This window comes from Ochotona princeps, chromosome 10 (genome assembly GCF_030435755.1).
Source record: "Ochotona princeps isolate mOchPri1 chromosome 10, mOchPri1.hap1, whole genome shotgun sequence".
In the NCBI taxonomy this organism is placed as follows: Eukaryota; Metazoa; Chordata; class Mammalia; order Lagomorpha; family Ochotonidae; genus Ochotona; species Ochotona princeps.
In genome coordinates, this window is record NC_080841.1 from 55396793 (window position 1) to 55422783 (window position 25991).

The 25991-nt window shown below is 45.3% G+C and overlaps 2 protein-coding genes across 2 annotated transcripts in view; one reads left to right on the plus strand and one right to left on the minus strand.

Annotated features, from left to right (window-relative positions):
• Window positions 1-2323, minus strand: part of CDC123 (cell division cycle 123) — a 60793-nt gene extending 58470 nt beyond the window's left edge. The window contains exons 1-2 of the mRNA XM_004578465.3: window positions 2205-2323; window positions 1888-2091 (exon numbers count right to left, since the gene is read on the minus strand). Coding sequence (XP_004578522.2) covers window positions 1888-1961 — 74 coding nt within the window. The 5' untranslated portion in view covers window positions 1962-2091; window positions 2205-2323. The remainder of the gene's footprint in view (window positions 1-1887; window positions 2092-2204) is intronic.
• Window positions 2324-2368: 45 nt separating this feature from the next.
• Window positions 2369-25991, plus strand: part of NUDT5 (nudix hydrolase 5) — a 30660-nt gene continuing 7037 nt past the window's right edge. The window contains exons 1-4 of the mRNA XM_004578462.3: window positions 2369-2454; window positions 18773-18877; window positions 19975-20042; window positions 25473-25522. Of these exons, the coding sequence (XP_004578519.1) occupies window positions 18818-18877; window positions 19975-20042; window positions 25473-25522 (178 nt within the window). The 5' untranslated portion in view covers window positions 2369-2454; window positions 18773-18817. The remainder of the gene's footprint in view (window positions 2455-18772; window positions 18878-19974; window positions 20043-25472; window positions 25523-25991) is intronic.

Below are 25991 nucleotides of genomic sequence, written 5' to 3' on the forward strand. Positions count from 1 at the left end.
GGCAGGAGTGGGAAGCCCCCAGGCCTGCCTGGCAGACTCAACAGGCCAAATGACAAAGCATCCCTCACATCACCTTCCTATAGGCAAGGTACGCCAACAGAATGTTACAAGTAAAGTGGACTTTCAGAGATTATTTAACACAACCTTCATGTTAAGGGGTGAGGGGAGTAGTCAAATTTAGTCAAAATACATGATCTACTGTCACGTACTCAATTATTCTTTAGCCTAAGTCAAAGTCCTAGAACTTGTCAAAAAGCAATCTTGCATAAGCACCTCTGGGTCATTAATAATAAACACCAAAAATTAATGCTGACTCAAGAGCCAGAATGCAGCCTTACCGGCCTGGAAGCTGTAGCGGGCCATGTCAGAGCTCTCAGTCTGATCTGCCTGGGCTGCGAGGGACCCCTTGCCCTAGGTTAAGTGCTTCTGCTGTCACCACAGCACAAGATAGACTAGGAAAAAGGTTTAAAGACAGACTAAGGAGCTTGGGACAATCCTGCTTAATTGTGGGTTCCTCAGTCTTTCCAGAAAGATCCTACCCTGGGATCACTTCTTTTTCAGACCCAGCTTCCTACAAGTGGGACATTTTTTAAGCAAACAAAAACTCTTGGCCTTCCCATGGATTTTTTTTTTATTAAATTCATAATGGAGCAAGCACCATTTCTGTGTGTTGACTCTGTGTGGGAAACAGTGCTTTCTCTTACTGGATTCCCATGATGATCCTGCTATTTTCTCCATTTTCCAGATGGAGATTCCCATCTTAGCAGGACTAAACAATTTGCTCACAGTGCTGGTGCAACAAGAATCCCAAGCCAGGAATGGGACTTACGACTTCAGAGGCCAACTCTAAACCCCTACAGGCTGTGCTACTGAACTCAAAGAACCCACAGGCTGGCAAGAGGGGCTGCACAGCTTCAAGTGCAGTTAGTGTGAAAATGCCCACTACGGTCACAAACACATCTTCAATCACACCAACACAAAATAAAGAACCCCAACACTGCCTCGAATCCAAAGCCTACTGTAACGGCTTCCATTCTTGCCTGTGTTTTGGCGTGAGCGCAACCCTCTTCCAACAAAAAGACTATTTTCAGCTATTTTCCTCAAAACCACATCCCCCGAGGACCACTGAATAACAAGACGGAACAAGAACGGTGCGTCCTCCCAACTGCTGAGAAGTTGCAACCAGGATGAGTGTCTGAACCCACACTCTCTGTACCTGCAAGGTGAGGGGGCAGCTGTTGGCCCAGCGACAACGGAGGCCTACCAGGGAGGAGTGAGCAAAACGCCAGCTCCCGCCGCGGCAGAGGGAGGGAAGGCAGATTCTAGCTTAGCCGTTCGCTTAACATCCATCCGTCGTGATCTCCTCCTCGTCCCCTTGCCCTGCTCCACACTGGAACAGCACGAACACCTGCCATGCATCCCTGCGACCGGCACCACGCTCTAGGCCTGACAGCTAGAAACCAGGGACAGCTCTCCAACCCCTCTTCCCTGACAACACAGAGGCCTTCCCCCATACACACCATTGACCGCCCTGCAGCTGTCCAACACGACCCTCTTGACCCACCAAGTCACCCAGTCATGCACGAGCCGCGACCCACCCCCCCGGCCCTCCCCAGCGTCCTCCTGGCGCTCCTGCAATCATGAAGGTGCCGGCCTCGCAGGTGTCCACTTGGCCGCATCCACCGCGACCTTCGCGTTTCCCACTCTCCACAGGAAACGCTCGGGGAGTACTGACCGGCTTCATCGACCTCCCTGCCCGCAACACCAGCCTGGGGGTGGGCGTCGCGACACGGCGGCTCCCAGCCCGCCGCCCTGAGGCCCGTTTGGGAGGCTCACAGGACGCACCCGCACGCTGCACCTGCCCGGCAAGGCCCGTCCGCGCCTCACCTCTTGATAGTCAGGCTTCGGAAGAGCGGGTACCACGCGGAGAACTGACAGTGCAGCACCTGCTCCTTCTTCATCCTCCAGCCGCCGCGGCCCGCTGCCCCTTTGCACCCCTCTGCGGCCACCTCTCTCCCGGAACCCTGGGAGACCCGCCGCCGGAAGTGCCGCCGGGCGGTTTAGGCTCAAGGACGTTTCCGGTCTCCGTTTCTAGAAGGCGGAAAAAAAAAGACGCGGAGATGGAGAATACTAAGTGGGGAGCGGGGTACACCTAGTGAACACACACAGACTGTGCGTCTCCAGAGACGCTTAGCGAAGCGTACAGCAAGAAACTCGCAGCAGCGTACGGCTCTGCAGGCGCACACCTGCCCTCACCCGGAAGGTAATCATCTGCCGTGAGCGGCCAGAGGGCGGTGGCGGCGAGGGTTCTACGGGTGCCGGGAGGAGGGCGCGCTCAAATCTCGGTTCCCCAGCGAGAGGCGCCCGAGTGTCCAGTCTCGGTAGCAGCGTGCGCTCTGAGAAGTCTGCCTCTCTGGCTCGTCCTTCCCTCCTGCACCTCACACCTCTGAGCAGGTAACGGCCCTTCCGAGCCTCCCTGGGGGCCAGGAGGGAGCCTGCCCGTCTGGGTGGTGTGGCACACCTGGGTGCAGGCAGCGGCGCGCGGGTCTCCCGGGGAGCGTGCGAGCAGGGGAGCGCCTGGGGGAGGGGGGCTGCTGGAGGAACGAAGCCCCACGCCAGCGATGGAGACATCTGCAGGGAGAATGACTCCTTTTCCCCGTTCGTGCGTGGGTGACGGGGATGAGAGAGGGAAGGGATCCCAGCTGCATGAGCCGGGGAGGGGCTGGGGTGTGGGGGGTAGAGGAAGGTGGGGGATCTTGGGACATTTAAAACAGAAAGGAGAGGTAAATTGGAGAGACAGAGGAATCGGGAAAGTTGTTTCTGCGCGTCAAGTTCCTTTAGTGGGGCCCCGGCAAAGTCAGCCTGCACCAACACAACCAGATGGAGATCCATGTCCCAGCATTGGTGGCATCCTGAGTCGAGGGGGAAACCCTAACCAAATGGCACAACATGGTTCATTTTCTGCACTCCGCTCTTTTCCCATCCCTATAACATTCAAGTTGGGTTTGGTTTCTTTACATGAATGAGGTGTCCCTAGCTGCAAGGCATCCCGGTCACCAGTGTCCAGAGGCGCACTAGATCGCCGGCTTCTGCCTCTCACGGCGCGCTGTCACCGACCATCTGAAAACCAGAAGCCGCTGTGAGACCCAGAAACCAGGCTCTTTAAAAAACAGTTCAGTAGCATGAAAAGCAGGATATGCCGTTCATTTGGAATTGTAAACCCACTTCCCTGCGTCATGTCCGTTTATTTTTTTTCTCTCGGAAATCTTACGGGCTAAGTGGTTAGTTAGCCGCGCGTTTCGGAAAGATATCTTTTTCATAGTGGAGGTGCAAGGATATGAGGACGATCCGGCTGCAACCCCACTGTTCACCAGGGTTGATTCAGCCCATCTGGCTGGCTAGGTGGGTGTCCCCTTCCTCTCTCACCGCTCCATGTGTGTTCCTCCCAAAGCTGCGCACTCAAAGAGGATGACCATCCCCATTAGCGGAGAACCGGTCTTCAGTCAAGGGAATAGAGTAGCAGCGCTCCTCTGCTAGAACCTACAAACCGGCTCTCAAAGTCGCAAAAATAGGTATGAGGGCTCGGCATGATAGCTCTATGGTTAAATCCTTATCTTGTACGTGCCAGCATCCCATATGGGCATTGATTCGCGGCCCGACAGCTCCTCTTGCCAACCAGCTCACGGTCTAGGAAAGCAATGGAGGACGGTCCAAAGCCTAGGGACCCTACACCCACGTGAGAGACCCAGAAGAGACTCCCGGCTTCAGATTGGCACTCCCGCCACTGTGGCCACTTGGGAGTTACCCAGAGGACGGAAGCCTTTTCAGTCTCTCCTCTCTGTAAATCTGCCTTTCCAGTATTTAAAAGAAAAAAAGTCTTTACAGAAAATACTTAAGTGTGATGATTACAACCAGAAATATTCAGCACAACTTTGCTGATTTTTTGCTTCTGTATTCCGCATAAATCAATGGCTTTTCTGTGTAATTATTCTGACTGAACATAGGCTTTCCTGATTGGCTGCCTGATGGTACCTGTGCGGTCATAAGTGAATTGTTTCTGCAAAACATTGATCCAGTCTACTTACTTTCGGCTAGAATGCATATTACTCTCTCGGTTCAAGTTTGGTTTTTTTTTTTTTTAATAATCTTACTTATTATTGATTATAGTTGATTATGGTACAAAGGGTCAAGGGCTACAGGAAAGTGGGTAAGACGATTGTTTCCACATTAATATCATTGTTTTCCTTGTATCTGGGGTGAGTGGAGAAACAAAGGGAGAAGCCCCACCCAGCTTCCCACCCATCCGTGTTCCCCGATGTGGGGCATGCTCTGAGGGTCCTGCTCAAGCAGTCTTGATAGTTCAACAATTCTAAATTGCTGCCAGTCTCGCCGTTCCAATCACGATGAAATCTCTTCAGAATCCACTGGCTGACCTAGTCTCTACATGGTTGGAATTCTGAGATCAGCAGAATTCAGTTGGAGGGATCAGTTGGAGGGATCTCCAAAGAAACTTCATCTGAGGTGATCCCATTCTTGAAGGTGACCTGATTCTTGTGTGTGCTTGTCAGTACAGGGTCTGGCACAGGCCGTTGTCCCAATCAGCTTATGCACATGCTGGTCATTGCAATTGCTGCGTCAGTTCTGTTTCTAGTCCTGTCTTCCACGTGAACCGATGAGTGTTGTAGTCCAGCCCGATCCTGCCCACTTCATGCTCAGCCCTCACACAAACCATTGGGAGCTGCAGCCTAGTTTGGGGCGAATCCCTATAACCCCTACCAAGCCTGCCTCTTACCCTGGTTCTCATGCATGCCAGTATGTGCGGCAGGCTTATTCAGTCTGTCCCACATCCCATTTAGCTCTTATACATATGAATGGGCATTGAAGCCTAGTTCAACCCACCCAACGCTACTATCCAGCCCACACACATGCTGGCAGGTGCCTTTCTGTCTAGCCACCCCAACCCTTGTCCTGGTGTTCGTATTCTCCAGTGGGAGTGGTAACCTAAGAAGGAGGTGCCCACTATCTCCCTACTAGGCCACTCCCACTCCCGGATTATGCACTCTCCAGGTGGTTCTGGAGTTTAACAGGAAAATTAAGCCCCCAGTGCCAGCCTCTGCCAAGTGATGCTACGGCAAAGGCTAGCCAACCCTTACCCACTCTATTTTTGCTTGCACCAGTCAGAACAGTCAGCCCAACCTGGCCGTTCCCTGATCTAGTCCACATGAGGCACACAGGTGTTGTAGCCCTGCCTAGTCTGGTCTGCCCCAATTCCAACTCATGCTCTCCAGTGGGAGTGGTTATCCAGCAGGGGAGCCCTCCACATTCCCCCTGATGACTTTGCTGCCTCCCCCCACGGTTCTCACATGTGCTGTTTGGGCACTGCAACCACATCTGGTACGGCTCACCCTACCTTGGCATTCTTTAATATGCACTGGTTTGTGTTGTGACTGAACCCAGCGTGACCCACACTCTATTCTGGTGCTCAGATTTGCACATCTTGCAGCAGGACAAGTTTGGGAGGGGTTCGGGCCTTGCGTTTGGGGAAACTGCAGCTCCCTGCAGGGTAGCATTTGTGGGGGGTCCCCCAGCCAGGCTGGACCCAAAGCTTTGGACTCAGGCCAAAGGCACTGCCAACAGGCGGTGACTGAGTCCTCTGCTTTGGGCCTGCTGGCCACCCGGCGGCGAGCTCTGGGTTTTTTAGGATATGTAATTGCTGCCTAGGGACACCCATGAATAAAGCCAGTGTTAGTGTAGGTGAGAGATGAAGTCTGGGTGACTCCCAGTAACGGGGTCATGAAACTTTCGGGTAAACTTGGAGACTGAGATCTGATGGTTTGGAGGAGAGTGTCCATAAGATCTATTTGGGCCAGACTAATTCACCAGCCCAAACGGGAATCCTGAGATGGGCTGTTAGCATAGAGCATCACTGACTGCCACACAGCAGTCCACACCAAAGCTATGGATGGGGGCTTGTTCTGGGATAGGTACCATAACCTGACTGGGTGGTGGAATAGTAGACTGGTCACACTGGTCAAGACACTAACCAGCACACAAGAGAACTAGGTCCGGGTGTAGACTCTGTGGGGGAAGTGTGAGTCCAACCCTGTGGAAATACAAGTCCCGCAGGTTGGCTCGTGAGCTGAGGTGGTAATGGGCTGAGCCAAGTGTGACCATGGAACCTTCCATCACTTACAGGTAAAGAAACCGACAACAGTCTGGGCAGGTCGAGGCAGCAGCACCCAAATGTGCATCCTAAAATAAGATGTGGGGTGGGTTGAGCTGCAACTGGAAAGGGGTAGACCAGGCAAGGCCAAGCAAACCTCAATTCACAAGAAAGAACAGAAACCAGGAAGGAGCACATGTCATGCCAAACTAGATTCCTACACCGACTGGTCTGCATAAGTCAGGGATACTAGCTTACAGAATCAAAGGCAAAGGCTGAGACAGGTGAGGGGCTAAGCCAACTGGGTCAGAGCAACCACTGGCACGCACGCAATCTAGGGCTGGGAATAGGCTTGGATGGGGAGCTGTGAGAGTACACCCTTGCTGGGTTTGGGTCCCGAAGGGAGAGTGCAGGGGCCAGAGTGGAGGCTGCATTCTGGTCTGGATATGGCTGCAATCTCCCTAGGCACAAGTGTGGACTGGGACTGGGCGCACCAGGCCAGGCTAGACTCCAGCACCACCTGGTGCTCTGGAGAACCAGAGTAGATGTAGAATGGACTAGGCTGGGTCTCTGCCCCTACTGAGCCATGTGTGAGCAGTGTCTGGGTATGGACAAGCCTTGGCTGGGGTGAAACATCCAACAGTAAGTACTGGAATGGATTGAAGGCTAGCAAAGTGGCCTTGCCCATGGACCCACCAGTATGCAAAAGATCTGGCATAGGGAGAGGTTATGATGGAGGAGCCTAGGAAACTCCTCTGTCGGGACACAGTCCCTACAGGTGAGCTCAAGAACCATGATAGGGAGCAACCCAGATCAGGCCAGAGAAAGATACCCAGCATACATTTGGCAGGGTTGGAGGGTAGACCAGACTGAACCCATTCACATTACCCATTGGCGAATTTTTTTTTAAAGATTTATTTTTCTTGGAAAGGCAGATTTACAGAGAGAAGGAGAGACAGAGAGAAAGAGTTATCTGCTGGTTCACTCCTCAAGTGACCACAAGAACCAGAGCTGAACCCTTCCAAAGCCAGGAGCCAGGAGCTTCTTCTGGGTCTCCCACATGGGTACAGGATCTCGAGGATTTGGACTGTCCTCAACTGCTTTCCCAGGCCACAAGCAGGGAACTGGATGGGAACTGGATGGGAACTGGAGCAGCTGGGACACAATCCGGTGCCCATATGGGATCCTGCACATGCAAGATGAGGACTTTAGCCACTAGGCAATGGCACAGGGCCCTCTTTTTAACTTTTAAATTGTTCTAACTGCCTCACTCTTGCTTCTGATTGGATTTCCTGCGCCTTTATTTGGCCACATTTCTTGGTTTGTGGTTGTGTACAATACTCAGATTTTATCAGGGAGAGCCTTACCTACCAACAGAATGTCTTGTCTTGTTTTCCATCTCACTTCAGCAGCTGGAAGGCATTCAAGATATGCTGATTCTTGGATAATGAGACTGAGTAGACTCAACTGACAGCCTAGTGTGTCAGTTCTCAGTTTAACAACTTATTTTTTTTTTTAATTTAAAGAAAAGATATATTTATTTTTCTTGGAAAGGCAGATTTATAGAGAGAAAGATCCTCCATCTGCTGGTTCACTCCAAAGTGGCTGCAGTGGTCGAGCTGAACCAGTCCAAAGCCAGGAGCTTCTTCCGGTTCTCCCACATGGATTCAGGTTCCCAAGGCTTTCGGCTGTCCTCTACTGCTTTCCCAGGCCACAAGCAGGGAGTTGGAGGAAGAAGTGGAGCAGCTGGGCCATGAACCAGTGCCTATATGGGATCCTGGTGCTTACAACGCAAGGGTTTTAGCCACTGGGCCATCACAGTGGGCCCCTCAATTTAACTTTTTGATTGTTCACTCTCACTTCACTCAGACCCAGTTATTTCAATACCAAAATATCCAAGTTTGTGAAAATTAATCACTCTGTTCCTTCCCTTCAGTAGAGTGTTGTACTTGTTGCTTAACCCCCATACATACACAGCAATGAGGTTGTGGCATGACACTTATGATTTTGTGCTGTCCTCTCCCTTGAATTCAGGGACCCAGCTGAATGTGCACATGCCCTTTCGCACAAAGATTTCTTGGGTGGTGGAGGATGCAGGGACATAGAGGTTGTGAACCAAAGAAATTGCCCAACCCTCCCATTTCCCAACCTTGCCCATTTGGAGTCCCTCCCTTTGTTCATATGGTTCATTCTAGTTGGAATGTTGTGCTTGCTTTCTTGCTCTCTAAGTTATAGCTTAGTATCAAACTACCTTTCAAAAGTCACAGCCATTTTCCCCCTTGCCTCCCAGGAGGTTGCGATCTGGCCCTCATCTTGTGCTCTCTATGACAGGCTTTTGCCCTTCTGAGTAACCAGCTAAATGTTGAATGCCCAAGGTGGGGCATAAAGGTTGGTCTATAACTCAGGCATTTCCAGACTTCTGCCAGTGTCTGTGCAGGAATCCTAAAAATCGTGTGCCATTTCCCCTCACTGAGGCCCTCACTGGCCTGGGAGATTACGCATCTGCCCATCACAGACCTTCAGTGTCCCAGCTGGACTGAGCTAAAATAGATTATGTGAATTCACACAGTTATAACTTTGAGGGTTAATGGCAGTTCTCAATAAAATTGTAGAACATGTCACAAGGTTGTATACATATTTTTAATCAGCCTACACATATTGGCAATTTGAGGGCTGTTAAATTCTAGTGAATGAAATGGGTAACATTCATATTAAACTTTGATTTCAAACCTTGAGATAATGTTGAGTCCATTTAGCAAAGCTATGTCACAGTGATGGAGACAGCAGGGTGTGTACAGCCTGGAACTTATACAGCACCCTGCCTGCAGGCGCTCCCGTTGATGGCATCGCTCTGGTTTCTGTCCTTGAAAGGGTGCAAAACAAAGCACTTCTCTGAAATGTTTCAGTGCTGTTTCTGAGACACTTTTATGGTTATGAAAAATCTGGGGACTCTTGAGTATGCTTTTGCAATCACTTGTTAGTCACTTTAAAAACTGTTTATGCTCTTGGTAGTTTGCTGTAGAATCTTGCATCCCTCTGGGGCTGCATTTAGTCTGAGAAATTAGCTTAAGGAAACCCTGTCCTGCTTAGCCCCTCTCCCTTCTTTTTAATATATGTGTCTAATATGGTTTTATTCCTCCCCCCAACTCTCTCACATTAAAGCCTAGGTGAATTTTAATACAGTCTTTAAGAAAGACTTTTGGAGCTTAATGTGCTGACTGAGGATTACTCCTTAGATTTTTTTTTCCCTCCTTTGTTTTTGACACAGGTAGAATGGGAGGGGTAAGAGGCACAGACACAGCTCCCATGTACTGGGTCGGTCTGAGCCACGCATCACAGGGGAAGCAGGAATGTCATCCAAACCTCCCCTGCAGGTGGCACAGACCCAGTTACTGGCAGCATCCCCAAGGCCACCAAGGCTCTGCCTTGACCGGAAGCTGTTGTCAGCATACGGAGCCTGCAATCCCGGCCGTGTTGGGACACAGCCCCTCTCCCTGGACGCAGACTTGCCTAGCCGTCCCAAGCCGAAGGCACACGTGTGCGCAGGACCTTCCTGCCCTCAGAGCCGCCAGGACTCCCTTGGCAGGGGCCATGAAGGAATGGGCAAACAGGCAGAGATCTGTGACCTGGGGACTACATGCGGCAAACCTAAGCTAAGCGCCTGCTCCTCAATCCTTTCACTCTTTGAACTTAACTGACATGGTGATGTGAAGAGTGGTACTTTCTCTCTGTTAGGCAGACAGCAATCCCTTTGGAAATCTGAGAGAAGTAATTAAGGGGCCCTGGCAGATACCTTAAGGTCTTAAGTAACTCAGAGGAGCTAGGCTGCCCCCTTACGTAATAGTGGGATGGGAAGAAGGCCACTCTACTCTTCTTACGTTCTCCAGACCAGTTTGCCTGGAGTCCCTATGAATACCACGTGAGTATGTTTTCCTGGAGGCCGTATCTGCTTCTTCTGTACCTTTTGCTAGGCCTTTTGAAGGCCACAGTGTCCTGCTGTTTCAAAAATGTGTGTGCACAGAAAAGCTCATTAGTACTAAAGGGCCAGGTTTAAACAGGCAGCAGAGGTTTAATCAAAGCATTTTAAAGTCCATTCTAGGCAGATGGTTTTGTGTACTAAGTGGGGCTGCTTGGAGGTCTTGAAGTTAATTTCTGCAGTGTGGTTGAATTAAAAGCTTGCCTTGCAGCAGGCGTTTTCCCTCTCTGATGTGTATTATTAACAGAAGGGAATGGATCTCTAGAAGATAAAAATCTGAGAGAAGTTCTGTTATCTGGATGTGGAGCATGCAAGAAGAGACAGGCAGCTGAACACTGGTTCTCTGCCTTTGGTTGGTTTGCCACTATGTCAGCATGAAGTTTGATTACATATGATAATGTAAACTGTCTCAACCAATGTCAGTTAAAAGTCTTCCTAATAGATTATCATCTGGGAATACTTTCAAAGAGTATTATTAAGAATGTAGTGTCTTATTAAGAATGTAGGTTTTGAGGTTGCTGCCATGACATAGTCAAGTAAGCTTCTGTCTGTGGCACTGATATCCCATATGGGCACCAGTTCAAGTCCTGGCTACTCCATTTCCAATACAGCTCCCTGTGTATGGACTGGCAACAATGGGATTGAAGAGTAGGAAAAAGTGAGAGTAGCCCTGGAGAAATGTAAAATAATAAGGAACTACAAAATAGGATTGGAAACAGCCACAGAATCCTTCCAGCAGCTACAAACAGTTGTTTAGAAAAGAATAGAAAATGGAAGGGAAAAAATTAACCAGTGAAGTTGTTCATGAGAAGCTCCCGTAAGGTGTGGCCTTCTCAGTTCACCTTGTGCCTGTGACCTGACCCGGCCACAGACTGCCAGGAAAGAAAACAAGACACAGAGAAGAAATAGGATCGGAATCCCAAGAGTTTCAGGTCTCCCCAGCACCGGCAGTAAGACCTCTGACTGTCCGACCTGTAATTCTGTCTGCAGACTGATGACCAGTCACTTGCAAGTCTAGGAAGGAAATTTGGATAAACAGGGTTCAAAACTGGTGGAATAAGTCACCAATGAGAAGGCCAGGGTGCTCCACACCTGCCTTTTTCGTATGACACTCTAAATGTGTTTTGTGCCAATGAACTTTGCTTTCAAATGAGTAACGTGATAAGTCCATGTACTATGGTTTCTGCAGAGGTAGGGGACCTTTTCTCTGCCAAGGATCATTTAGATATTTGTAATCTCATCTGTGGGTCATACAAACTTGCCAGTTTAAAAATTAATTGCTATAGATTTGTTGAACTTCAAGTTCCACCTGTGGTTGTCTTGGCAGAACCAGATCCAGTAATTTCCCAAAGCTCACCTGCACATTAAAGAGTGAGTAGAGGTGCCAGCACCCTGGTGTAGTAGCTAAGCCTCTGCCTGTAGCAACGGTATCCCAAATGGGCATCAGTTTGAGTACCAGCTGCTCCACTTCTGATCCAGCTCTCTGTTCATTTCCTGGGAAAACTGTTGAAGATGGCTCAAGTCCTTGAACCCTGACAACCACATGGGAATCCCAGAAGAAGCTCCTGGCTCCTAGTTTCAGATAGGCTCAGTTCCAGTCATTGCAGCCATTCAGGGAGTGAACCAACAGATGTAGGAGCTTTCTCCCCTTCTCTCCTCTCTATAAATCTGCCTTTACAAAAAAAAAAGCCTTTAAAAAAAATACAACGGGTAGAGCATAACCTAGGGGTTGAATAGCAAGCACTAACAGCTCTGTAAAAAGCTTGTCTGTAAAAGATTGATAAGGGACAGTCACGGGGGCCGGGGGAGGGTGAGCATGGACAGTGATATACAGTCATCCTGCTGTGTCCCCAAGCAGACATTGGGATTTGGAAACAAAAATGCTAATGACGGGAGCTGGTGTTGTATGCAGTGAGGTTAAGCTGCAACTTATGATACCAGCATCAAAGATAAAAGCACTGGTTCAGAGGCAAGATGGCGGCATAGAGTACAGACATGTTTGATAAGACAGAGAAACTTTAGATAGGGTGAAGTACAAGAAGCAGATTGCAGGGAAAATATTGGGGTCAGGCAATAAGCAGAGGGTACCTGGAGACTCCCTGGACACAGGGAAGCTGCAGCGGTGGCAGAGCAATGTTGCAGTGGACAGAAAAACCCACCAGCAGTCGGCGAGTGGCAACTCAGATTCCGGTGATCCGTTTCTAGCGCCAGCCAGACATCCAGCAGTGGCTTCCACACAGCTCTTGTGATAGCCAAGTGGGAGCCTGGGTCCACATGGGGAGCTCGGGAGGTGAGTGCAGTCTGGGACCTGCCAGTCACACTGGGTGACTTGGGCCAGTCACAGGCGGAAAAAGAGTACGAGACTCAGGGCGCTGTCTTTTGTGGAGAGGCTGAGCATGGAGTTGATGGAGCGGCACAAAGGAGGCTCGTTTCTAGCTGAGCACATGGAACTGATCCAGTGGGGAGGGCAGCACCATCTTCACTCCCTGCAGGGTCTGTGTGGTCCCTGGAGCTGAAAGCCAGCAGCTGCAATTCTCCAGCAGCGTCACGCCTGGCGCCATCTCGGGTAGCAGGGCAGCAAGGGTGGATCTCAAGTGAAGGTCTAGGGTGGGCTTATTACTAGCTATTTGCACTGAGCTGAACCCACAGCACCAGCCTTGCAGCCTACAGGGTCTGTGTGGTCCCTGGAGCTGACAATCAACAGCCCCTGATCTTGTTGGTGCCCCTACGGGTGCTATCTTGGACAGAGAGCCGAGAGCTCTGAACATTCATAAACTGCAAGAGGAGGAGTGGTAAACTGTGCATGCACTAATTCCAGCACTCAGATATCAGTGTCATGGGACCAGGTACTGTTAGACTGAAGGGAAGACAGCTGAGCTGCCTAAGAACTAAGCTGGGAACAAAATCACCTCCATTTTAGAGCACTGCACAGGCTCCACAGGAAAAAAAAAAAAAAACAAACCTGGCAAGCCACCGAGGTACGCCACAAAATAACTCCAGGAGGCACTAAGACTTATCGGCCAGCAGGGGTCAACAAGATCAGTGCTGCCTACAAAAGCAATTATTCAGGACAATTGTGTTTTCTGAATCCAGGGCACTGATTGAACATAAAAATCAATTTGTAGACCTGTAGGTAGTACATCTCAGAGAAGATTCCATCAACCAGAACGGCAACCACAAAAGATAAAAGACAAAGGCACTATGAATGTTTCTGAAGACTCTCCAGCAAAGGAGCAAAAGCTTCGCCCACCCTCAGAGTTAACCGAGGAAGACATCGAGAAAATTATAGACCACAAAACAAGCCTCAGCAAAATTTTAAAAAGTCAAAATCATACCATGCATCTTCTCACATGATCAAGGAGTGAAGCTGGAGACCAAGTAAAAACACCAAGGAAGACTTGTAAACACATGGAAACTGAATAATATATTGCTAAATGAACAATGGCTTAGAGAGGAAATCAAAGGGGAAATTTAAAAATTGCTTGAAACAAATGAAGTCATCAACACAACATATCAAAACTTGTGGGACACATCAAGGCGGTGCTAAGAGGAAAGTTCATTTCAATCAGTGCTTGTCAAGAAACAAGAAAAGCACCAAGTAAATCAGTTAACCTTACAGCTGAAGGAACTAGAAAAGCAACAGCAAAACAACCCCAAGATTAGTAGGAAAAAAGAAATCAAAATAAGGGAGGAAATAAACCAAGAGAACTATACATAAGGTCAATGAATCAAAAAGCTGTTTCTTCGAGAAAATCAACAAAATTAACTCCCCACTAACCCAACTAATCAAAAAAAGGAGGGAGAAAATACACATTAATAGCCAAAGAGGTGAGAAAAGAGATATAACAATAGATAGCTCGAAATAAAAAAAAAAATCATCAGGAACTATTACAAGCAACTATATACGAACAAATCAGAAGACCTAGAGGAGATGGATAGATTTTTGGACACATACAATCCACCAAAATTGAATCAAGAAGCAATTAATAATCTAAATAGACCAGTAACATGCACTGAGATTGAATCGGTAATTAAAGCCCTCACAACCAAGAAAAGTCCTAGACCAGATGGCTTCACTGCTGAATTCTACCAAACGTTTCAAGAGGAACTTACCCCAATCCTACACAAGCTTTTCCAAACACAGAAAGAGAAGCAATCCTTCCAAACTCTTTCTATGAAGCTATCACCTTAATACCAAAGCCAGATAGAGAAACAACAGAAAAAGAGAAGTACAGACCGGTATCTTTGGTGTACATAGATGCAAAGATCATCAATAAAATACTAGCCAACAGAATCCAACAGCACATCAGGCAGATCGTTCACCCGGACCAGGTGGGATTCATCCCAGGCATGCAGGGATGGTTCAACACTCGTAAATCAATAAATGTGATACATCACATCAATAAACTGAAAAATAAAAACCACATGATCCTCTCAATAGATGCAGATAAGGCGGTTGATAAAATCCGACACCACTTCATGCTGAAAACCCTAAGCAAGATAGGCATAGAAGGAACATTCTACAACACAATCAAAGCAATTTATGAAAAACCCAATGCCAGCATCATGCTAAATGGGGAAAGATTGGAAGCCTTCCCACTAAAATCTGGAACTAGACAGGGATGTCCACTCTCATCATTACTCTTCAATATAGTATTGGAAGTCCTTGCCAGAGCTATTAGGCAAGAAAAAGAAATCAAAGGAATACAAATTGGAAATGAGGAACTGAAATTATCACTATTTGCAGATGACATGATTCTCTACATAGGAGAACCAAAAGACTCAGTCAAGAGTCTATTGGAACTACTAAGAGACTTTGGCAGAGTAACAGGTTACAAAATTAACACAAATCGATGGCACTAGTGTACACAAATAATTCCATGAGTGAGAAAGAAATTGTAAGTACAGTCCCCTTTAAAATAGAGGAAAGGAATCTTAAATACCTAAGAATTAAGCTTACTAAATATGTAAAAAACCTCTATGACAAAACTGTAAAACATTTTAAAAGGAAATAGAAGAAGACCTTGAAAAATGGGCAACCTTACCATGTTCCTGCATTGACAGGATCAACATTATCAAAATGACCATATTACCAAAAACAATATACAGATTCAACGCAATCCTAATATCTCAACAACATTCTTCTCAGAAATAGAAAACATGATATAAAAGTTCATCTGGAATCACAAAAGACCACGAATAGCCAAAGCCATCCTGAAAAAATAGAAATCAAGCTGGAGGAATCACAATTCCAGACCTCAAGACATACTACAGAGCAGTGGTCATCAAAACAGAGAAGAAAATCAGTGAAACAGAATAGAAACACCAGAAGGGAACTCACACATGTACAGTCAGCTAATCTTTGACAAGAAAAGTGAAAACAATCCAGGCAAAACTCCTGGACTATTCAACAAATGCTGTTGGGACAACTGGACAGCTTGCAGAATTAAGAAGCAATACCCACACATGTCACATTAAACGTAAATTAGCTCTAAATGGATCAAGGACCTAAATCTACACCCAAAACCCATCAAACTACTAAAGGAAAACATAGGAAACACACTCCAAGATACAGGAACAGGGAAAGACTTCTCAAAGGGAAAGGCAATCAAAGCCAAAATGAACAAATGGGATTACTTCAAACTAAAAAGCTTCTGTACAGCAAAGGAAACAATTAACAAAGTGAAGAAGCAACCAACAGAATGGGAGAACACTTTTGCACACTACACAACAGATAGGGGACTAATATCAAGGATTTACAAAGAGCTTCCGAAACCCAGGGACCAAAAAAAAAAAAAAAAAAAAAAAAAATCAACCCTGTAACAAAATGGGCAAAGGAAATGAACAGATATTTCTCAAAAGAACAGATTCAAATGGCTAACAGATATATGAAAAGATGCTCAGGCTCCCTAGCCTTCAGAGAGATACAAATGAAAACCTTGTTGAGGTACCACCTGACTCCAGTGACCTACATTTAGAACTCAGCTAACAATTCCTGCTGGTGTGAATGTGGGGAGAAAGGCACCCTTCTTCTCTGCTGATGGGAGTGTAGGCTAGTACAACCACTGTGGAAATCAGTATGGAGAGTGCTTGGAGAATTACAAATAAACCTGCCATATGACCCAGCTCTCCCGCTCCTAGGAATATACCCAATAGAAGTGAAATCTGCATATGAGAAGGGGATCTGTAATCCTATATTTGCAGCAGCACAATCCACAATAACAAAGACATGGAAACAATCCAGATGTGTGTCCAAAGAAGAGTGGTTAAAGAAACTGTGGTACATCTACTCCATGGAATATTATTCAGCTATTAAGAAGAATGAAATTATACCATTTACAACCAGGTAGTTCCAACTAGAGAACATAATGCTCAGTGAAATGAGTCAATCACAAAAGAACAAATATCATATGCTCTCTTTTATATAAGGAAACCAACATGGAAAGTGTAACTTCAACAATCCGATCCATACTGTTTTTTGGTTGGTTGTTTGCCTTTTTGGCTGTATCCAATGTGTTTTGATGTTTTTTATCTCAGTTTTGTTTATTCCAAATAATTCTTTTTCTCTTGTCGAATTCATCACTGGCTCACAGATTACATGGTGGCATCATTTTTCCCAAAAGACTTATGTATTTCCTTTTTGTCACTCATGTGTTGGTTACTCAGTGGCGTGTTTCTTCATGGTGCTGTAATTTGTTGTTGATGTTGTTGTGGTTGTTCTAACTCATACCAGTTGTTGACTTGGTTTCATGGCTTCTCAATTATGGGAATGTAGTGATGGAGTACTGGGGTCTATCATATACAGATGTGGGGGAATAATGGAACATGCATCCCTGATTTCAGACGAAAGATAGATTCCCAATTAAACTATTTGACATGTGTAGACAATAGGATTCTAGACTGCCTGACATTGTACCATAAGAGACTAATAGAATTATGATTCCTTATGAAGGACTACACTATTGTGGTAAAATGGGGAAAATCTGTCGGGGGTGGGAGTTTGGGAGAATTCCAGCCTATATGAAATTGTACCACATAATTAAAAATTCAAAATAATATATATCTAAATTCAAAATTTTATATATATATAAAAGCACTGGTTCAAGTCCCAGCTGCTCCACTTCTAATCTAGCTCCCTGCCAATGGGCCTTGTAAAGTAGCAGGCAATAGCCCAAGTGTATGGGCTCTGCCCTCCATGTGGGAGACCCGGATGGCATCCCCAGCTCCTGGCTTTGGCCTGACCCGGATCTGACTGTTCCAATCCATTCAGGAAGAGAAATGGTGAATACAAGTTCTCACTCTCACTCTGCCTTTGAAATGAATAAATAAGATTCAAAATGAATGATTTAAAATAAAAAGATCCTGGAAAAGAGTAATGAAATAGCAAGAAAAAAATAGCATCTTAAACTGCATTGATTTTATTCTTTGAATAAATAAGATTCATTTTGAAGGCAGAGTGACAGAGAGGGGGAAAGACCACGAGAATCTTTTCATCTGCTTGTTCATTCAAATGGCTGGGAGGCTAGGGCTGTGCCGGGCCAGGACCAGGAGGCTGGAACTCCTCCTGTCTCTCCCAGCCCGAGTATTTGGGCCATCCTCTGTTATCTTTCCAAACATGTAAGTAAGGAACTGTACAGGAATTAGAACAGCTAAGACTCAAACCAGTGCTCTTACGGAATGCTAGCATCAAAGGCAGCAGCTTAACCGGCTGCACCACAGAGTGAGCAACTGAGTAAATATATATACCCAGAAGAGGCTGCGGGCTCCTGGCTTCGGATTGGCACAGCTCCGGCCATTGTGGCTGCTTGGGGAGTGAACCAGTTTAATGGAAGATCTTCCTCTCTGTCTCTACTCCTCTCTGTATATTTGACTTTCCAATAAAAATAAAATAAATCTTTTAAAAAATATTTATTTGACTATTTAAGTACCCCCTTTTCAGGATGCATTTATTTTGTTTTGTTTTAGATTTATTTATTTTTATTGCAAAGTCAGTTATACAGAGAGGAAGATTTTCCATCTGATGGTTCATTCCCCAAGCAGCTGCAACAGCTGGAGCTGAGCCAGTACAAAGCCAGGAGCCAGGAGCTTCTTCCGGGTCTCCCACGCTGGTGCAGGGTCCCAAGGCTTTGGGTCATCCTCGACTGCTTTCCCAGGCCACAAGCAGGGAGCTGGATGGGAAGCAGGGCCACCGGGATTAGAACCAGTGCCCATATGGGATCCCGGCGCATGCAAGGCGAGGACTGTAGCCACTACATTATCTTGCCAGGCCTGGATATACTTATTTTGAAAGGCAGAATTTTTTTAAAAATTCCAGCTGTCACAATGGCCAGCATGGAGGCCAAGTCAACGCCAGGAGCCAGGAGCTTCACCTGGATCGCCCATGTGATTGACAGTGGCCCACACCTTTCAGACCCTTGGACCATCTTCCACTACTTTCCGCAGGCCATTTACAGGGAGCTGGATAGGAAGTAGAGCAGCCAGGATACGAACTGAGACCCACATGGTATGCCAGCAGCACAGGTGGCATCTTGAGACATAATGCTGGGCCCATTTAGGTATTTTTTCAGTAGCTTATGGATACATGTTTACTTTAGAAAAATCATTTTGTCTAAACAGGTCTCATTGTTTTGCAGAGTGAACCGTGTGCCTGAGGACTGGAAACACTGACAAGATCAGAAATGCAAAACCAAGAAGCAGCAGATTCTCAGAATACTAAACAGTGTGTTATTTCAGAGGAGGTATAACCTGCTTCTCACCTTCCTTTCCCCTCTCCCACAAAAACCTGAATTTTGAAAAATGCTCTAATTATTCGTTGTTTCAAATGATTGTTTCTCAATCTGGAAGGTTTTTAAGCATTCTTTCTACTCCCTTTTCAGGGCTAAGGCCCTTTTTGCTCTTCCATGGAGCAGTAGTGTATCTTAAATTACATACATCAGCAAGATTGCAGCTGTATTTGTATTTTGGCTCTTGCAGAAAATTATTAATTAATTATTAAAAGTTTTCCTAGATAAAAGAATCAATATGTAGGTTTTAGAACTTAAGCATTTCATATTTAATTATCACATCTGAGCTAATATGATCCCAACATTTAAGTTTAAGAGCAAAAGGAAATCTGAATTATTAATTACAGTCTAAATTCCAGCAAGTCCTAGGGCTAATGTACATCCTATATGTTAACAACTCACTTCAATTTTTGAGAAGTTTTCTGCTTGCAGGAATCAATGCAGTGGTTGAATTTTAAGTCTTTCATATTGGAACTCTGAGGATGATACCTTTCTGGGCAATATTTTTTATTTAAAATCTTTCCATGTTGTCTGAACAGATCTGCTGATTGTTCTTAGGTTGCTGATGGCAAGATGTAGTATATGGGCTAGTAAGAAAGAGACTCCTGTTATATGTGTGCAGTGACACTGTTCAGCCTTAGGTCAGAGTCGTCATCCTGACCGAGCAATCCTGGGTCATGGCAGGAAGCTCCATCAGTGGCCTGGTGTCCCCACTGTGGGCTTTCCTGTGTGACCACTGCTGTGTGTTCTGTACCTGCAAGGCTAGCACCCACACCAGGGGAAAAACCCGCAGGAGCAGCCCAAAAAGCCCTCCCTGCGCTCCCCACACCCTGCCCCACTCATCCTACCTCTCTCCTGACAACCTAAAAGCTTTGAAACCAAGCAGATCTGCTCTTTAGAAAAATCACTTTGAATACTTGCTCTGAGCCAAACACCTGCCCATAGTGATTTGGGAGAGAAGCATGATTATTAGAGGAGGAGGCCACCTAAAGAAAATTTGACAGAAAGGTAAAAATCAAGTTTCCCCAACTTACTATGTGATCTCCTTTTAGATAATTTCAGAAGGAAAATGGGTCAAGCTTGAAAAAACGACTTACAAGGATCCTACTGGTAAAACTAGGTAAACTTTTTTTTTCCTCATAAAACATTCAGAAATGTGGGTTCGAAGGTCTGGATGTACTTTGATGTTTTCCTCCTTGTAAACTCTGTTTTAAATACAAGAAATGAGGATGACACCTTGGTGGTTAAGCAGTGGCCTGCAGTAATAGGCACTGGTTCAAGTCCCAGTTGCTTTACTTCTTATCCAGCTTCCTGCTAATATGCCTGGGAGGGCAGTGAAAGATGCACAAGGTTTTTGCATTGCTAGACCGTTTGGATCACGTATGATCTGAATAAAGCATGAACTGTAAATTTGCAGAACTATCAGGGGAAAAGAAACCTATAAGGAATGTATTTTGACACCTTTCTCCTTAAGTAGACCAGTGTGACCCCAAAACTTTTAGGTCAAGCCTAATTTAAGGTGATAAGGTGGCAGAATAATTCCTTCTAATAAAGCCAGTTGTTAATCTAGAAGAACTAAAGAGAACAAAAATATTACTGGTGTTTTTTCAATTGAACTTTATCCACTTGTACATTACTCAACAATGTAAACTGGAAAAAAATTTAAAGCATATTTCATAATACATGTCAGTGGCCATAGAGGTGCTGGACTCTGTCTGCAGACATACTAAGAAAGTTATTTGGAATCAGATTTATGCATGAAACCTGTTTATTGTAATAAATAATTAAATAGAATGGAATAAAATAATAATTGGTACCAAAATTGAAAATTTTGTATGTGCTTTGTAATCTCTGCAAAACTACATATAAGAAAAGGCTTGGGGTACAATGTTGTAGCATAACTGGTTAAGCCATACTTTCCAATGCTGGCATCCCTTATGAACACTATTTCAAGTCCTAGCTACTCCACATCCAATCCAGTTCCCCGCTGTGCACCTAGAAAAGCAGTGGAACATAGCCCATCTATCTGGATGGCATTATTGGCTCTTGGCTTCAACATGGGCCAGCCCTGGTCATTTTGACTGTTTAGGGAGTGAGGCAGAATATATAATATCTCTCTGCATTTCTGAATTTCAAATAAATAAATAAATCTTAAAAAAATTAACAAGGTTGGAAAGAACAGTATAAGTGGCAGCCACCTGATAAACCCATTTCTATTTTCTGAGTTTTCTCTTTAGTAAATTTGTGATAGTATGGAGTATCGGGGGAAGTCCAATGGCCTTGCAATAACTGAATTCCCTGCTCTGAGCCCCAGCTCCTGACTCCAGCTTCTGGCTGATGGAAGGCCTGGGAGGCAGCAGTGTTGGCTCAGGTTGCTGGGTTCCTACCCCCACGTGACAGGCCTGGCTGGAGGTCCTGGCTCCTGGCCTCAGTCCAGCCCACCTTGCAGCTTCTGCAAGCATTTCAGAAGTGAAACAGTAAATGGAAGCACTCAGTTTCTCTCTTTCTCTCTCTCTCTCACTTGCAAATACATAAGTAAGCAATGGGGACCAGGGGTAGTGGGGAGAGAGAAGGGAGGAGGATGACAGTGTTAAAACAGACAAATTACTTAATGAAATACAATAAAAATAATGAAGAGCATAAGAAAACATGACTACATTTATTACCCAGATTAACTTACATAAACATATTAATGGAATGACTCCAGGTGCTAAGTGATCAGATTAGAGGAATGGAAATATGCTCCCTTATATGGAAATATTCATCATCAACATGAAAATGCAGTGGTTTTAAGCAACTTTTAATTATATCTACCAACCAAACAAAAAAAATCTTAAGGCCCAACATTCGAAAGCTGTAGGAAACCTATGAGTATTATGATATCCCTAGACTGTAAAATTAAAATGCAGAAGTGAGAAGTAATCTGTCAACACAGTGGGAGACTGGTAATTTATTTAAATGTCAAGTGTGATAGATATGTAGATCTAAATTTGAAATTAGTAGCAGTTAGGAGCCAAGTCAGTACAGCAATGCAGCAAGGTCCATGGCTAAGGGGACACAGTGTGTTCACATGTGAAGTATCCTTACATATTTGGAGAATTCTATTGACATAGTTTGATTCTCTCTCTTTTTAAAAAAAAATATTTTATTCATTTTTATTGGAAGAGCAGATCAGATTTTTGGAGAGAAGGAAAAACAGAGAGAAATGTCTTTCAACCACTGGTTCACTCCCCAAATGGCCAGCTGTCAGAACTGAGCACATCCAAAACCAGGATCTTCTAGGTTTCCCATGTGGGTGCAGGGTCTCAAGGCTTTGGGCTATCCTCAACTGCCTTCCTAGACCACAAGCAGGGAGCTGGCTGGGAAGGAGAGCTTCCAGGATATGAACAGGTGCCCATATGGGATCCTAGAGCTTACAAGATGAGGATTTAATCATTGAGCCATTGTACTGTGCCTGGTTCTCTTTTTTCTATGTAATTATGTTTATAACACAAAGCACAGTTCTTTTTAAGGAAAAAAAAACAAACATTTATTTGAAAAGCACAGCACCAGTGCCCATATGGGATGTTACAGGTGCCACGGGTGGAAGCTTAGCCTGATACCATTAGCACTAGCCCCACAAAACACAGCTCTCTTACACTAATCAGGTTGATCAAAGTAATGTTGGTATGCAACAGTGCATCTTTTCACCTGACAGTCTTTTGCTTCCAGCATCTTATAATCAAAGATATGCATCAGAATCATTGGGCAACTTTTCCAGAATACTCCTGCTCAGCTCTGACTCCCCAAGACTCCATTTCAGTACCTTGTGAGTGAGCTCTAAAATCCTTATCAAAGTAGGGTGAGTGTTGTGGCATAGCAGCTTAAGCCACAGGCCTGGGGTCACCTGCGTGCCATGTTGGATTGCTTGGGACCAAGTCCCGTCTCCATTTTTTTATCAAGTTTCCTTCTCACACACACTGTAGGAGGCAGTAGATCATGGCCCAAGTACTTGGATTCTTGCCACCCATAAGGAAAATGGGATAAAGTTCCTGGCTTCTAGCTTATGAATTCCACCAGGCCCAGGCCTGGCTATTCCAGGCATTTGGGGAGTGAGCCAGCAGGTGGAAGATATCTCCATATCCTGCCTCTTTCCCTCCCCACCAGCACCACTCTGCCTTTCCAACTATAAACAAACAACAAAATCTCTGCCAACTGCCATAGTTGTACAGCTTAACTATGGCATGTTCCACTGTTTCAGCCTGATATCCAAAAAGGTCTTACATAAAGCATCAATATTTCACACCAGATGTCAAGCTTTGAAGGATACTTCTCTGTGCTTTCCAGTAGACCGTCATTTACAAATTTATAAAACATGTTTCCTTTTAAGTAACACAAAAGCATGCATCTAAGGAGAAAATAGCAGCCAGAAAGTCCTCTGTCTCATTCATGGAAGAGGCTGGAGAATTCTTTGTAAGTGTAAAAATATGTCCCTCCACTGACATTGAAGATAGTCCTGAGACCATCCTTTATTCCTCCTTCCTTTCTCACATTGCTGGGCTTGAGGGGAGGAAGACAAACTGACTCCACCTTAACAGAGGAGACAATGAATGGGGTTATGCTGCTGGAAGCACAATTGTCAAGCTGAGCTGGAAGTTTTGGGGACAACATACTCATTCCTTGGTTTACAGACAAAACTATTTCCAGAACATTGTAGCTTAGGGTTTATCTTGTAGTCAAATGGAAATAAGAAGTTTTTTGACTCCCAGCCCAATGTACATCTTTGAGTTCCTTGAAGATTGTTGGCACTCTCACAGGGTATTCTTGCTCTAGTGTTTCTTACAGATGCATGTATTATTTAGTGCTTATCATTTATGGTTCATTACTGCTGATTGACTTCGTCTTAACCTTTATACTGATCCAACTCTTTTTGTCTCCCTTACTCCTAGTGTATTTGGGATGGGACCTTCGGTGCTGTTCCAAGTACTGTATTCTTCAGTCTTTAGGACTAATCTTAAGAGGCAGCAGACAGAGCTTTGCCACAAGGTGTTTTGTCTCTTGCAATCTATACTCTTGACTCATCAGAATTGCTTGTTGGTTGGCTTCTGGCTACTAACAGGAATGTTGGCCTGACTGCTGTGAATTGTCATAGTAGTCTGGTTTCCATAGTTTCACTCTGAGACATTTGCCATTTACTGGAAGATCTGTAGTTTACAGCAAAATTTTTGTTCAGTGTTTTGTTATTTAAAAAAAAAACAGATTAAGGATTGCAGGGATGGTGTTTCGTTTCTCTTTTCCTTTAATATAAATACAACAAGGTCCAAGCTTTAGGCACAACCAGATAAAAAGCATGAGTAAGAGGGTTCCTCAGAGAAGTACTTTATTTTATTTTTAATTTTATTTTTTGATTATGTTTACATAGTTGAGAAAGATGCATGCCCATGTGGGTCGCTGATTAAGGTGGGAAGGGTCAAGGAATAGGGGAAAATGGGTGAGAACATTGTTTCCAATGGGTGTAGAGGAGAAGGGGAATAGCTGTACCGAGCATCCTAACCACATCAGTACCCAGGGTTGGGAGACAGGCACCTGATATCATCCCAGAGTCTGCAGTGTGGAGCATGCTCTGAGGGTGTTGCTTAAGTGATTTTGATAGTTCTGAAATGCTGTTGATTCATTGCTTCAAGGATGAGGAAATCCTTCCAAGGTCCATTAGCTGACATGGTCCACTTAGAGTCTCAGAGGAGTACATTTTATAGCTCTTACTGTTGGCTACCAGATGTTGACTCCTTTCTGATCCCAGTCCCTGGAGCAACCCAGGTGTCTTAGCCATGCTAGAATCTGAAGTAGTTGGCTTCTCTACACCTGCCCCTTACCACTGTTTTTTTTTTTACTTAAGGCATAGATGTGCTTTTTCCCCTTAAACAGCAACCAAAAACAAATAGCTCACCAGGAATAAAGCCATAAAAGGGAACAGAAATTTGCTGTTATTTGCCTAGCATTTTCCTCTAGGAATCATCCCTTCCTCTACTTCCCTTCAATAAAAGCTCACACATACAGAACAGAGCACTTCATTAAATAATTCCTCAACCAACAAGTGGGACTAAATTGCAGATTTTATGTCACATATTTGAAACATCTGAATTATATAAATAGCTGTCTCAATACTTTGCATTGTGCATGGTACCCTTTGTTGTTAGAAGCAGGGCTGGAATCTTCCTGGAGACTTAATTTGCATCCCCTGCTTGATAACCTTTCTGCTGTATGCACCAGCTGCACTGCTCACTCAGCGATGTGTGATTTTTATGATCTAAACCAGTCACAACTCCAGGTGCCCAGTGGGGTTTCCACTTAGATGGCACCCAGGGGACAGGTGGCAAGTGACAACTCTCAGAGGCCATAGGAAAATCACAATTGGCTGGTCATCTGTAGGTCTTCCGTGTTGTGATCTTCTTGCAGAAAATCATTGATACATCTGCATGCCTCATGTTTGTGAAGCTCAGGCTGTACACAGAAAAGCAGACATCAGGCTCCTCCCCAGCACTAACAAGCTTTTTCTTCTCTGCCTGAACAGAACCTGGGAAACTGTGAAACGTACGACCAAGAAGGCCCAGTCTGCAGATGGTATGAGTGGCAAATCCCTTTATAAAGGAAGCTAGCACCTGTGATTGTTAAGAGGATGTTTCGCGTGGACAAGACATCAGAGTTATCTACAGCTACCATCTTTCTATCTTTAAATCTGTTAGTTTTTACAGTGCTGTGTAATTCATTCCAAGCCTCCTTGATAAGCAACTCCCATCCTCTGTTAATCTAAGCTCAGAAGACCATTTGTGAGGGAGGATGTGCTGATATTTAAAGCCAAATGGAGGCGTACATTCATTTGAAGCCATATATGATTGCCTACATGAAAACTTCTAGAAATCCCTTCTGTTTGTGTATTCTGATCAGAGGATCCCCATGAAAGCCATCAGTTGAGAAGCAGTACTGTGCACACCTTTCTATCACTGACTACTTGCTTTAGTTTGCCGAGGAAATGGAATTGGGGAAAAGAGCATTCTTTTCAGTTCACTTGCCCTTCCAGGCATGAATGCTT